General features: G+C 47.8%; 1 protein-coding gene across 1 annotated transcript in view; it reads right to left on the bottom strand.

Moving 5' to 3' along the window:
• The window catches only part of TTC5 (tetratricopeptide repeat domain 5), a 170,141-nt gene extending 157,865 nt beyond the window's left edge, over nt 1–12,276 (bottom strand). Inside the window, exon 1 of the mRNA XM_069244282.1 lies at nt 12,170–12,276. Within this exon, the coding sequence (XP_069100383.1) occupies nt 12,170–12,205 (36 nt within the window). The 5' untranslated portion in view covers nt 12,206–12,276. The remainder of the gene's footprint in view (nt 1–12,169) is intronic.
• Nucleotides 12,277–12,508: the final 232 nt, after the last annotated feature.

The following is a 12,508-nucleotide window of genomic DNA, read 5'->3' as shown; positions in this document are numbered from 1 at the left end:
ATCACTTAAGATACTACGCCACGGCACACCACACAAAGGATCACAAGGTAGAGGGGCCCCAGCGATGAGGGGGACACACCAGAAGGACATACAGAGCCTACTCAGGCCAAACTACTGGCTTCGATCCAGGCCAGAGCAGTTCTAGAACACAAGATCGAAGCAGTATCAGTAGATGTCAACCTCTTGTGGGAGGATCTGCGCAAAGTGGCAGACAAAGTTAAAATGGCTGAGGGCAACATTGCAGAATTACAAGGAGAGGTGGTTGCTCTCAAACCTCAAATGGCCCAGATGGCCACGTCACAAAAGACTTAGAAAGGTGAGCTGAAGACTCTGAGGGCCAATACTGGTGCAACAGTATACGAGTGCTGGGATTTACAGAACGGGTGGCAGGGGCCCCGCTGAATAATTCCTTGTGAAATGAATGTGCACCGAACTACAGCCAATAGGATTCTCTGATTTCTTCATAGTAGAAAGAGCACAATCAGTCAATCAATCAGTATTTGTAAAGTGCAGCTACTCACCCGTGAGGGTCTCAAGGCGCTGGGAGGAGAAGAGGGGGGGGAGCAGAGGGGTCTCATCCGAAGAACCACGTCCTGAGGTTCTTCCTGAAGATGGTGAGCGACAGGCTTTGCATGAGGTGCAGGGGGAGGTTGTTCCAGCTCCTCACTGCAGTGTAGGTAAAAGATCGTCCTCCGGCAGTGGTTTTGCAGATGTGAGGGACGGTGGCCAAGGCCATCTGGGCGTAGCGGAGGGATCTGGCGGGATGTGGAAGGAGACTCGGTGGTTCAGGTAGGCTGGTCCTGCTTTGTGTATGGCCTTGTACGTGTGGGTGAGAAGCTTGAAGGTGATTCGCTTCTTGACCGGTAGCCAGTGGAGGGTCCTCAGGTGTTGGGAGATGTGTTCTCGGTGTGGGAGGTCCAGAATGAATCTGGCTGCAGCATTCTGGATGATTGTAATTTTTTTGATATTCCTAGTTGATGTGCTGGTGTAAAGAGTGTTGCCGCAGTTGAGCTTGCTCGTGACTAAGGCGTGGGTGACTGTCCTGCAACAGTCTGCTGGGATCCATCTGAAGATCTTCTGGAGTTGCGAAGTGTGTGCCAGCAGGAGGAGGTGACAGAGTTTATAGTGTCACCAGGTGCCACCCTGGTGGCCTCTCTGAGAGCCATATTAACCAAAATACTCAACTACTGGTACTGGACCGCATCATTCGCGTGACCCAAGAAAGGTTGATTTACCCACATGGCAACAGCAAGATAACCATATACTCCGATTACACTAAGCAGGTGCAGGTGCAGGAGCAGGGCAAGTCCTTGGTCACAGTTAAAAAAAAACAGAGGGCGCTCCAACTCCAATACATGCTCATGTACCTGGCAAAATTGAAGGTCTTAATACAGGGGAAAGCCAATTTTTTTGATAATCCAGGAGAGTTGTGGGAGTGGCTGGAAATTCAAGGAGAGGCAACATTGTCACATGCTGGACGAGTCAGAAGAGCCTTTGGGAAACATGAACTGAAGGAGAATCGTGGAGTCATAATCCATCAAGCGACAACCCCAACATTATCCCACTGGGACAACGGAAAGTCACAGTGTAGGTGTACGGCACCGTACAACTCAGCACAAGAGAGGCAGAGGAAACCATGCAGAGCATGGATACGACCCTGGCGGCTGATGGAATGGAGACAGGGGCCAAGAGCCCCACCCTGGATTTTGTTCCGGACACTGATTGCAACAAGGGAGGGGAACGGGAGACTGGGTAGCTGTAATCTCTCATAGAAAGGCTAGTAAATGTATGGTGTGGCTGGTGGAGGACAAATGGAGACAGGGGAACAGTGGGGAGGGGGTTCTGAAGAACCATATATTCAACACACATACAGTAAGTTGGGGAATGTCAGGCTGCTAGCCTATTGTCTCTAGCAAACTAATTCTGAACCAGGTTAGTTAAGAGAGCGCGACATTGACACGGGCCCTACGGTGCACATTTATAGTCCCACATTGCTTGCAGATGGATGGCTGATCGAGGAGCGATACAACTTATGTCAGTTCACAGGTCCCCCTTGGACTGGTCGGGTACCTGTGCAAGTCCTGACACACGCTTGGGGTGGGCATGAATGGTCGCAAAGTTGTACTATGCTTGTCCGTGGGAGAGGTACTGTTATGCATTTTATGTTAACGTTATGGAGTTCACAGTAGTTGGGGGGATACAATGAGGTGGTAAGGGAAGTTGTCGTGGCACTACAACACACACTATGACAGAAGCAGATTTTTGAAACTTTTGATGTGGAACGTCAGAGGGATGGGAACATATATAAAGTGGCACAGCGTCCTCACGTACCTAAAGTGACATAAAGTAGTTATAGCCTGCCTACAGGAAACTCACCTTGATGATGCGGGCGCTATGCGCCTCGCCAAAAAGTGGTGTGGACAAGTATTTCACTCCTCCTATTATACTTATGCAAGGGGAATGCTAATTTGGATCACCCCAAGGGTCCCTTTCTCCCACATGTACATGGATAAAGATCAGGACGACGATTTGTCCTCTTGCGGGCGACACTGGACGGATGGGAACTGACACTATTTATCACCTATGCCCCAACGGCCCGCCTTTTTCCACACTATCCAAGATCTAGTAATACAGCATACGGACGTACAGCTGTTGTTGCTAGGAGACTTCAACTGTATATTCGACTCGACCTAGATAGGGCCCCACCAAAGGCGGGCACTAAACCATTAATGACAACAGCACTGCATGGAGAGCTGCAAAACATAAATGTTAAAAGAGATCTGGCAGCTAAACCACCCAACACAGCGAGTCTGTACCTATCACTCTGCTACACATCACACCTACATCAGACTAGACAGGGTGATAGTAGCAGGCCTCCCTTGAGCGTAAGATAGAGGTGACAAGACATGCTTCCTGTCGGATCATTCCCCAGTAAGCTGTGTATTGCCATGGGGGGCGCCGGCATAAGAAACTAGGTCCTGGAGGACGTCGGCCGACATACTAGAGGACAGGGAGGAAGAGAAGCACTCACACAAGAACTGACAGACTACACGGCCAACATCTGGGGGACCACCAGTAGCAGGGCCACAGAATGGGAGGTGCGGTGCTCAAAGCAGTATTAAGGTGCAAGTGTGAGGGCTTAACATGTGGAGTGCGAAGGCAACTTTGGCAGGATCTAGATCGAGAGGAAGCACTACAGGCCACACTGCAGACAGAGGAACTAACGAGTTCCGGCACAAACACTAGGGAGCAGGCAGCACAAAGAAGGATAGGGGACCTCTGGAACAGACTGGATAAATACACACTTAAACAGTATAGGCAAAAACTGCATAATGGAGTATATAAATCGGGTTGATTACTTGCATGGATACTCCGAATGGAACAGCTGTCACCACTAACTACATATCTATTTTCAAAAGAGGGAACCAGGGTCACCACCAGGGCAGGAATTGTGGGGGTATTTCAGCAGCATCTACAGAGTGTATATACGGCAGACTCAAACATTACACTGGCCAGACATGGTCCATTCCTGGAAGGCTTGGCCCTACCACAACTAGCACAGTCTGCAGCTGAGGAGCTCAGGAACTATGCTTGGTGCTGAGCTTCCTACTGGGAGCCAAGGCACCAGGTAGCAACGGCATATTTGGCAACAGCTTATTTGAGAGGCATACTTGGAGACGGTAACGCAGACCCTCTTGGAGGTATTTTTGGAGGCACGGAACAGCGGGGAATTGCCTCTTACCATGGGGGAAGGGGAAGTATGCATGTTTCTCAAGCCGGGCCAAGTCCAATCCCTCTGCCTACGGGCCGCTCACCATGATCAAGACGGACATGAAAATACTATGTAAGTTGCTTGCCAACCGACTGGCCCCATATATGTCCCAGTTAGTCCACGAAGAACAGTGGGGGTTCATTCCAGATTGGAATCCTGCCCTGGTCTCCATAAATTTCGAAAAAGCATTTGACACAGTGTACTGAGGCGATCTCCTTGAAGTTCTCCAGGCTATGGGAATCAGGCTGCACTTTTGGGAATGGGTACGGCTGCTGTATACCAGTCCCAGTGCTACAGTGCGCGTGGAAGTAACCAGGTCTGAGTCATGGGCACTGGAATGCGACAGGGTTGCCCCCGTCCCTTCTTTTGTTTGCCATAGCTATAGAGCCTATGGTGGTATTGGCATGCCATGGACTTAGACTGGGGTATCCAATTGGGATCGGCTCGCCATATCATCTACCTAAATGCAGATGATGCGCTTTTCTATGTAGCCTCACCACGAGATACATTGCCCAAACTTTTACAACTCCTGGATGAGTTTGGGGATCAGTCCGGACTTTGCCTAAATCACACTAAATCACTGATATGTCTCCTGGTTGGTAAAGCCCCAGACAGTCTTCCTCACTTGGGATTATGCTGGGAGCTGGCGCACTTCCAAAACTTGGAGCTGCAGGCAGCCCACACCGAAACACAGCAGCAATGTTTCAATATAGAAAAGATCCTAGGCATTCTACAGAAGTCAGAATCTTTCTGGAACACATTGCCGCTGTTGTTAATGGGTAGGCTTGCTATAGCCAAAATGGTTTTGCTGCCCATGTGTCTGTATACCTTACAGAATACACTTTGCCCCATAGCCAAACGGATATTTAAATAACTAAATTCCATACGTATTTCTCTGTTGTGGGCAATTCGCCTCAGTACATTGGCCCTGTCCACCCTGACAAGACGATATGTGGATGGAGGCGCAATGGCTAGACCTAGGGTTAGGACTAATGCTCTATATTTGTAGTAGTGTGGGCAGGCAGTTAGGCTTATCGGAGAGTAGTGGTAAGCATTTGCTGTACTTACAAAGAAAATAAATGAGACACAAACCCAATTAATAAATCTGAGATCAACTTAGAAAAATAATTCTTTTAAATATGTTTCAAACCCAAGAACTTCATAATCAGGTAAGTAGACTTTTAAGCATGAATACTTTACAGTTTCAAAAATAGAAAGTGCAATTTTCAGAGTTCCTTCAATGTTATCCTATGGAGGAAAACAATGTTCAGCAAACACAGGTATACCAATGACTTTTTATCTCAGGGCGTATGGGTAAGTACCACTGATCAGAACCAACAGGTCACACCGGGTTGCACTGGGGCGGCCGGGTGCAGAGGTGTAGTAAGGCATTGGGTGCGCAATGGTTTCCTATGAGAGTTTAACCAGGTGATAAGCAGGCTGCAGGCTCTGGCTGGGAAACCAGTCGGGGACAACAAACAGGCAGGTAGCAGACTTTGGGTGCTCAGGGATGTAGGTGACCCTTTGGTCCCCTTCTCCTGTGCCCAATGGCGATGAATGCAGGGGTGTCTTCAGGCATCCTCACCTGGGTTCACGGGTCACGGGTGCAGTGGTTGCTGGGGATGTCGGATTTTCTCACTCCACAAGGCTGTGCGAGAAGGGGCCTGCGTGCAGAGGCTGCAGGCGTCTCATGAAGTCCAAGATGGGTAAGACCACAATGGACTTGGTCTCTGGGCAGCTGGGGATCCGCGTTGGCACCGTCGGGTGGCTTCACCTTGGGTCGTGGACGTCGGGTTCAGTGGTCACTTCTGGTGTGGGGTTTCCAGGGTTCCAGCCGCTGCAGAGTCTTTTCCATGGAGTTTCTTGTTGCAGGGCAAGTCTGCTTCCCACAGGAGTCTTGAGTCTTTATTGAAGGCAGGACGAGTTGGCTTCTTGTGCAGGATCCTTTGATGTCAACAAGCGGGCCGGAGGGTCTGGTTCCAGGTCAGCTGCTTCTTCTTTTCCTCTTCTGTGGGTGCAACTCTTCTTTGTCCGGGTCTTCTCGGGTTGTTGAAATCTGAGATCTAGGGTTCAGGAGTGCCACTTAAGTATTCAATTTAAGGGCATTACAGGGAGGGCCAGGTAGTAGCCAATGGGCTGAAGACATTTAGGGTGACTACACCCTTCTAATGAGAAATCTGTTGTGAAGTAGGCATAGCCCAAAACTCTAGTGGCCTAATTGCTTCCAAGCAAGATAGAGGAATTTGAAAAGTAGTACCCACTTCAGCTTGTCCACCTTAGGGGTGCGATGGCATGAAGTGGGCACTCTTCCTAATTTAACTAATTTTCCCACCTGTGCTGCTGCCAAAAGTGGGGTCAGGACAGGGGGATGGGTCATCTCCGCCATCTGAAGAGACCTGGGTAACATTACAAAGGCAGCAAGGCATTTGAAGCTCCCCACCCTGGAATGTCCATTTTGCCTGGGAGAGTTCACACCTCTGCCAAAAGCAAGCCTTTGTCTCAGGCCCTCAAGGGCACTGGCTCTCACCTTGGGGGGCCTGAAACCAGTCTGTGGTTGCTGAACGGGTCAAGACCAGTCACTCAGTACACTAGTAATTGGTAGGTTTTCAGAGTCACCTTTAAGGTGCCCTCTGTGTGCATTTTTTAATAAATCCATCACTGAGGTCAGTGAGGGTTTATTATTCTGAGATGTTTGATACCAAGCATCCTAGGAATCAGAAGAGCCATCATGCAGCTGAGGAATTCGTAGTGGCCAGTGGCCAGCACATGCATTTAAAATGACTTCCCTGGACACTTACTATGTCTGAGAATCGACAAAGATATAGCAGGGGCATATCTGCTCATGCAGATATGCCTTCATATTTAATATAATGCACCCTGCCTTAAGGCTGTAAGGCCTGCTAGAGTGATAACTTACATAAATTGCATGCAGCATTTAGGGGACATGGCACAGAGGATAAGTGACATGTTTTGTACTTAATTTTGGAAGCACCTCGTCACACAGCCTGCAACGGCAGTCTGCATAAGGTTGGCACTGGGTCCCTCAGAGTGGCACAAGTTGTGCTGCAGCTCTGAGAGGGCCTCTTCAGTATCTATGGCCTAGGTACCAGGGGTACCATTTACTAAGGTCTTATAAGGGGCTGAAGGGCCTCATTACTTGGGGATCAAGTGATCAGGTGTCTTGTTTTAGGGAAGGAACATTGGCACTGGAGACATGCTTAACAGGAACCCAGTGCACTTCAGTCGAAGGTGCATATAGAAACCAGGCAAAAAGTGTGTGTGGGGGGTACTGCAACCAGAACCCAACTCCCACACACCACATGGCGGTTTGGTAACTGTGGATCAGTTCCTAGCAATACTAATGGAAGGTGCAGGTGTAGCTAGGGACCGGCCATATGCTCTCTGACAAACAGCGTACATATGGCAAGTCTTTATTGAAGTGACACTGAAGAAAGCTCCATTCCATAGGGAACTCCTGCTATGGATATTGGTGTGGATACATAAAATGATTGAGAATAAGTCATTACAGGCTTGGAGGGGGGGCGGTACACATGATGCTAAGTAGACAAGATGAAAAGCTGCAGGAAAACCTACACACATGGAGGGACATTTGTGATACATTCCACATCCCAGACGCTGATAGGGAACCCGCGGAATGCGAAGTGAGGATGAGGGTGCACACACAGATGGAGGTAACGACTAAGGGTGGGTATGGACATCCGAACAGCATTCGCTTGTGGGGTTTCGCAAAACAAGGGAGGATCCTGGAGAGAACATGTCTATGTGTACAAAGGCTAGGGCGAGACCCTTTTCACCATGAACGGTCATGTATTGTATACAGTGCTTCTCCGACTGCTGTTTATTGTTATTGCAATCCGAAAACCATAATAAAGGTTATAAAAAATAAAACAAAAACTTTGCTTGAAAACTGCACTGTGTCCAGAATAGAAACTGGTTATGGGATCGCTGCTTGCCATTCAACTGGACACAAATACTCCTGGCGCTCTAAAACTTCAACACTGTTTTCGAGAGTTTTAAACTCTTGCTATTTGGTTGGGCAAGGAGTTTATTGAGGCAGTTAGATTATTACTGCTTTTGAGCCTAGAACTCAGCAGCTGGAGCTTTAGCCCACTGTGAGGTCCAGAGAAGGACGCAAAAAACAGAAACCATTTAAGCACTGAATTTGTAGCATGGTTACTACACTGCATTCCTTTTGTCTGGCATCTCTAACTCAAGGACTTAAAGCTTTGCATGCAAACATCGTAGGAAACTCAAACAGTACAGAAGTCCACTGATGACATCAAAGTGCAGTTCCACAAGATTGCATTAGTAACCGGGCTATTGTTATAGAAACACTTGTGCTGTAAAAATGTTTGGGGTCGTAGTTCGGCCCAGGAGGGTGCCAGCACCTTCTAGTTTTCTTTACGTGTCACGTTTTACCCCCTCTCTCTACTTTCCTTCAAAAAAGGTCTGTTCTTTAGTAAAAATAAAGCACCAACTACATAACGAGGTAATGATTTTGAGTGTTGTTTACTGTGTGATGCTAATCATTACTTTCTAACCTTTACCACCTCCTTTAGTATGTGTTAAGTGCTTGGCAAGCTCCGAAAGGGAGTAACTTAGTTATCTGACTGAAGTGCAGTAGTAGTCATGGCCTAAGGGCACCAGAGAAAACAATAACACTCACAAAAGGTACTGTTAAGAGCCCCAAGAAAACGCAGATACAATTTATCGAAGAGAGCTTAGCTATCATCAAGGACTTCACTGCACCAGCATTCACCACCAACAGAATCACCCCCTCCACAAGACCTATGCGAATTCTTCTGAAATAAACTCAAAACTATCTACAGCAACATCGACCATTAACCGAACCCCTACAGCCACACCTCCAGCCTACCCACAAAAAGCTCAGGAAACTCCATGATTACTTGTAAAAAACAATCATCACAGAAGAAACAGACAATATGAGAACCATCCACTCCAGGGCCCAAAGGACCCTTGCCTCCACCATATCTAAAACATGGATGCCTCCCCAATCAATTACGCACTTACCTGCCTCCTGAATACCTTCATCGCCACTGCCACCTTCCTAGAAGCCTGGAAACATGCAGCAGTCAACACAGTACTAAGAAAAACTTTGGAGACCTTCCTCAGCTAGCAAACTGCAGCTCGATCTCCCTATTACCATACATAGCCATAGAACAACCAATCAAGTCATTGACTAAGTAATCAACAAGTGACTCTCCATCCACCTCGACCTACACTAGCAACTGGACACCATTCAATGAGGTTTCAGACCCAATCAGAGCATCAAGACAGTCCTCATTGCAGAAACAGACATCAGGATGATCCTTGAGTAAGGGGGAATAGCTACCCTCATCCTGCTCGACTTCTTCGCAGCCTTCCATACAGTCTCCACCTCCATCCTGATCAGAAGACTTCATAAGGTGGAATCCAAGGTCCCACCCTCAACTAGATCTGCTCATTCCTAACTGGAAGGATCAAGAAAGTCACCATGCTACCCTACACATTGGAAGCCAGATAACTCACCTGTGGAGTACCCAAGGATCATCTCTAAGACTGACCTTATTCAACTTATACATGACTCCACTGGCTAACATCATCAAGTCGCACAACACCAATATTCTCTCTTACACAGATAACACACAACTGATACTTTCCCTTATGGACAAGGAACCTGTGATGAGAACGCCCTTCGTCACTTGCATGACTGCAGTAGGCATCTGGATAAGATCCAGCTGCCTCAAGTTCAACTCACACATGATTGAAGTTGTGATTATGGAAAAAAGACCTCTCCATGGGACTCCACGTGGTGGCCAGCAGACCTAGGACCCACTAACACCCTCAATGCTTATGCAAGAAACCTGGGAATCATCATAGACAAACTTGACATGACAGGCCAGGTCAACTCTGTGACCTCCACCTGTTTCCACGTGCTGAGGCCACTGTGAAAAATCTTGAAGGAGCTACCAGAGAATACCAGGAAAACAGTCACATAGGGACTTATCTCCAGCAGACTTGACTATGGAAATGCACTCTACGCCAAAATACCCAAACAACTCCTCACCAGAATTCAGACCATCCAGAAGCCAGTTGAAAAACTAATCCTAAGAACCAAGCCACTCACAGATCACACCATACCTCAGAGAACTACAATGGCTCCCATACACAAAAGCACTCATTCAGACTTCTCACACATACATACAAATCACTCCACAACATCAGCTCTGCATACCTGTCCACTATCCCTTCAAAGACCTCCACTCAGCTGGACTCTCACTTGCAACGTACCCTGCATACACAAAAACAGAGACGGAGGCTATGCCTTTTCGCACTTCTCCCCCAAAGTATGGAACAACGTCCTACAGAACATCAGAGCCTTCTTATTGCTTCTTGAGTACTGCAAGAAGTTGAAGACCTGCCTCTTTGGGGGGGGGAAACTCCTGGGAGTACTCCAAATCATTTGGAAACCTTCACTGGTGATTATTAGGGCGCCATACAAATACGCATAACAGAACAAGGCACTAGAGAGCAATAACCGCTAGGAGGCCTGCCTTGGATGTAGAAATGCACAAGATCCTCTTTGAGAAAATAGGAACACAACATTAAGGATAATATAGCGTAAGAAAGGGAAGCATGGGGGCTACTACGGTAAGGGGAATCTGGGAGAGTAGTGCTTTTACAAAGGAACAGTAAGAAAATGTTTGTCCCGGCCATCGAACGCTTTGGTTTTAGTCCTTCCCCCAACATAGTAGCTCTCAATTTTCCCTGGTGGCCAGCAGCATCGCACTTATGGGCCTATCTCTACCAAACAACGTTTATTACAGGCACAAGCGCGGCGGACAGACATTTGTGTGTGCGCCTTCTTTAAAATGATAACAAAGGGGACTGATGTTTGCTTGGCAGTGTAATCTAGGTGAAGACACTTGTGTGTATACTGACAAGCTGTAGGATTGGGAGAGGGTCTGCCCAGAACAATGGCGTAACATAAATGAATCGGGCCTAACTGCAGAATGTGGTTGGGTACCGTGAGTCTCCCATAGCTCCGAGAAATGCATTGACCTTAGGTTGGAAGGGGGAGCCCCCTACACCGCAAGGTCTGCAGGACCCTGAATGATCTCAAGAACTGTCCGTTCTTGAGTACTATTGTTCTTTCCCGAGTCCTGGGATCCAGTATCCACTGCTGCAGAGTGGCAAGTGATGCTTGTTTGGAGTAGAGTGCTGTGGTACTACTGTCATTCGTGGTTAAATATCGTCTCGCCTGGCGCTAGGGTGTTTTGGTCTCACGTGCTGCGTTTTAATTTCGACAGATGTGTTTCTGTCCTGGGTGGTTCAGGTCTGCAAGCGTGCTATACCTTTGTTCGGAGTGCAATGGGTCTGTCCCAAGTGCAGTGGATTTCTTCTGGTCGTTGCGGTTGTGTCCTTAGTGCGACTTCAGTGCTGTAATGGGTAATAGGGTCCTACCTCATAGTGCTGTCCTTTTCAGAGGACTGTGTTCTTATTCCAACGATGCTGTTCATGCTAGTTTGCTGGCCGTGGGCCTAACCTGTATACACCTGTTCTGTCGCGAAATCAGTGGTCCCCAGCAGCTCTGGCACTGCCTGTTGAGTTTCTTAGACTAACCAATCTGCTTGTGATTTTGATTTTAATAAGTTCCTTGGATGTCCTTCACAATACAGGTTTCATAAAGATGTAATCATCTTTCAGTAATGTTTCGAAAAGATCTTCGTTTTAAGAAAGGCTCATTCTTGCTGGCAAATACATTTTCACTATAGCAGAAAGCTGTACTTACTGTTCAACTTGTGAATGACCTTCAGAATCGTGGATAAGAGAATGACGTATTTCCCGGCTTTCAGAAGTAATGCGGCTTTCGACTGGATTTTACTTTTCAACTACACATTGGCATTCATGGTATTGTGCAACATGATAGGTCAGAGATTGGATTTCAGTTTTTTTTTTTTTACTGTAATCGACTATTGGGGATTGTGGGGATGTGAAGAGGGGTGCTCGTTGTTAAAAGGTCGTCAGAATGATAGGGGTTAGATCACCAGAAGGTGGTTTTCCAGGGGGACAACAGAGAGCTGTTGTCAGGTTGTTATAGTAACACAAGCCTCAGCCAAGATGCGATGAGTATGTGCACGTGGCTCCGTTCGTTTCACGCACGGGAGAGCTACGCAGAGGGGGGCTCAAGGCTGGGGTCACCCCCTGCAGGTGACCACGCCCCTCTGCAAGAATATGACCACTACCAAAAGGTGAACATGAAGCGAGAGTGAGTGTCGGTGTCCGTAGGGGTTCCGGGACCCCCTGGCACGCACGAGGGCTGTTTAAGCGGAACCTGCAAGCTCTGTGCAGGAGGTGCTGAGCGGCGCTGCATACCTGCAATCCACGTTCACTTCCAGCCTCCTCTTCCATCCTCACTCTCAATCAACTAGTCCCTTCTCCGATCTCTGTCTCCTAGACAGCCATAGAGACTGGAGGTACCAGAAGCACAGCGACCTCTAGCGCATGGGAGGCCTAGCGGCGGGCCTTTAGCTGCCAAAGCATTGTTGACAGATACGTAAGTGATGTGGTCTCGTCATGGTGTTTAACCGTTTCGCCAGGGGCATAGTTTGGTCAGTAAGATTGAGGATTGAGTTTCAGGTTTCCAGACAATCATGCTGGCATATAATGTTAAAATACATTATATGACAAGCGTGGCGCATGAAAGGGGCTTAA

Source organism: Pleurodeles waltl, chromosome 7 (genome assembly GCF_031143425.1).
Source record: "Pleurodeles waltl isolate 20211129_DDA chromosome 7, aPleWal1.hap1.20221129, whole genome shotgun sequence".
Lineage (NCBI taxonomy): Eukaryota > Metazoa > Chordata > Amphibia > Caudata > Salamandridae > Pleurodeles > Pleurodeles waltl.
This window is presented reverse-complemented; position numbering and strand designations above follow the sequence as displayed.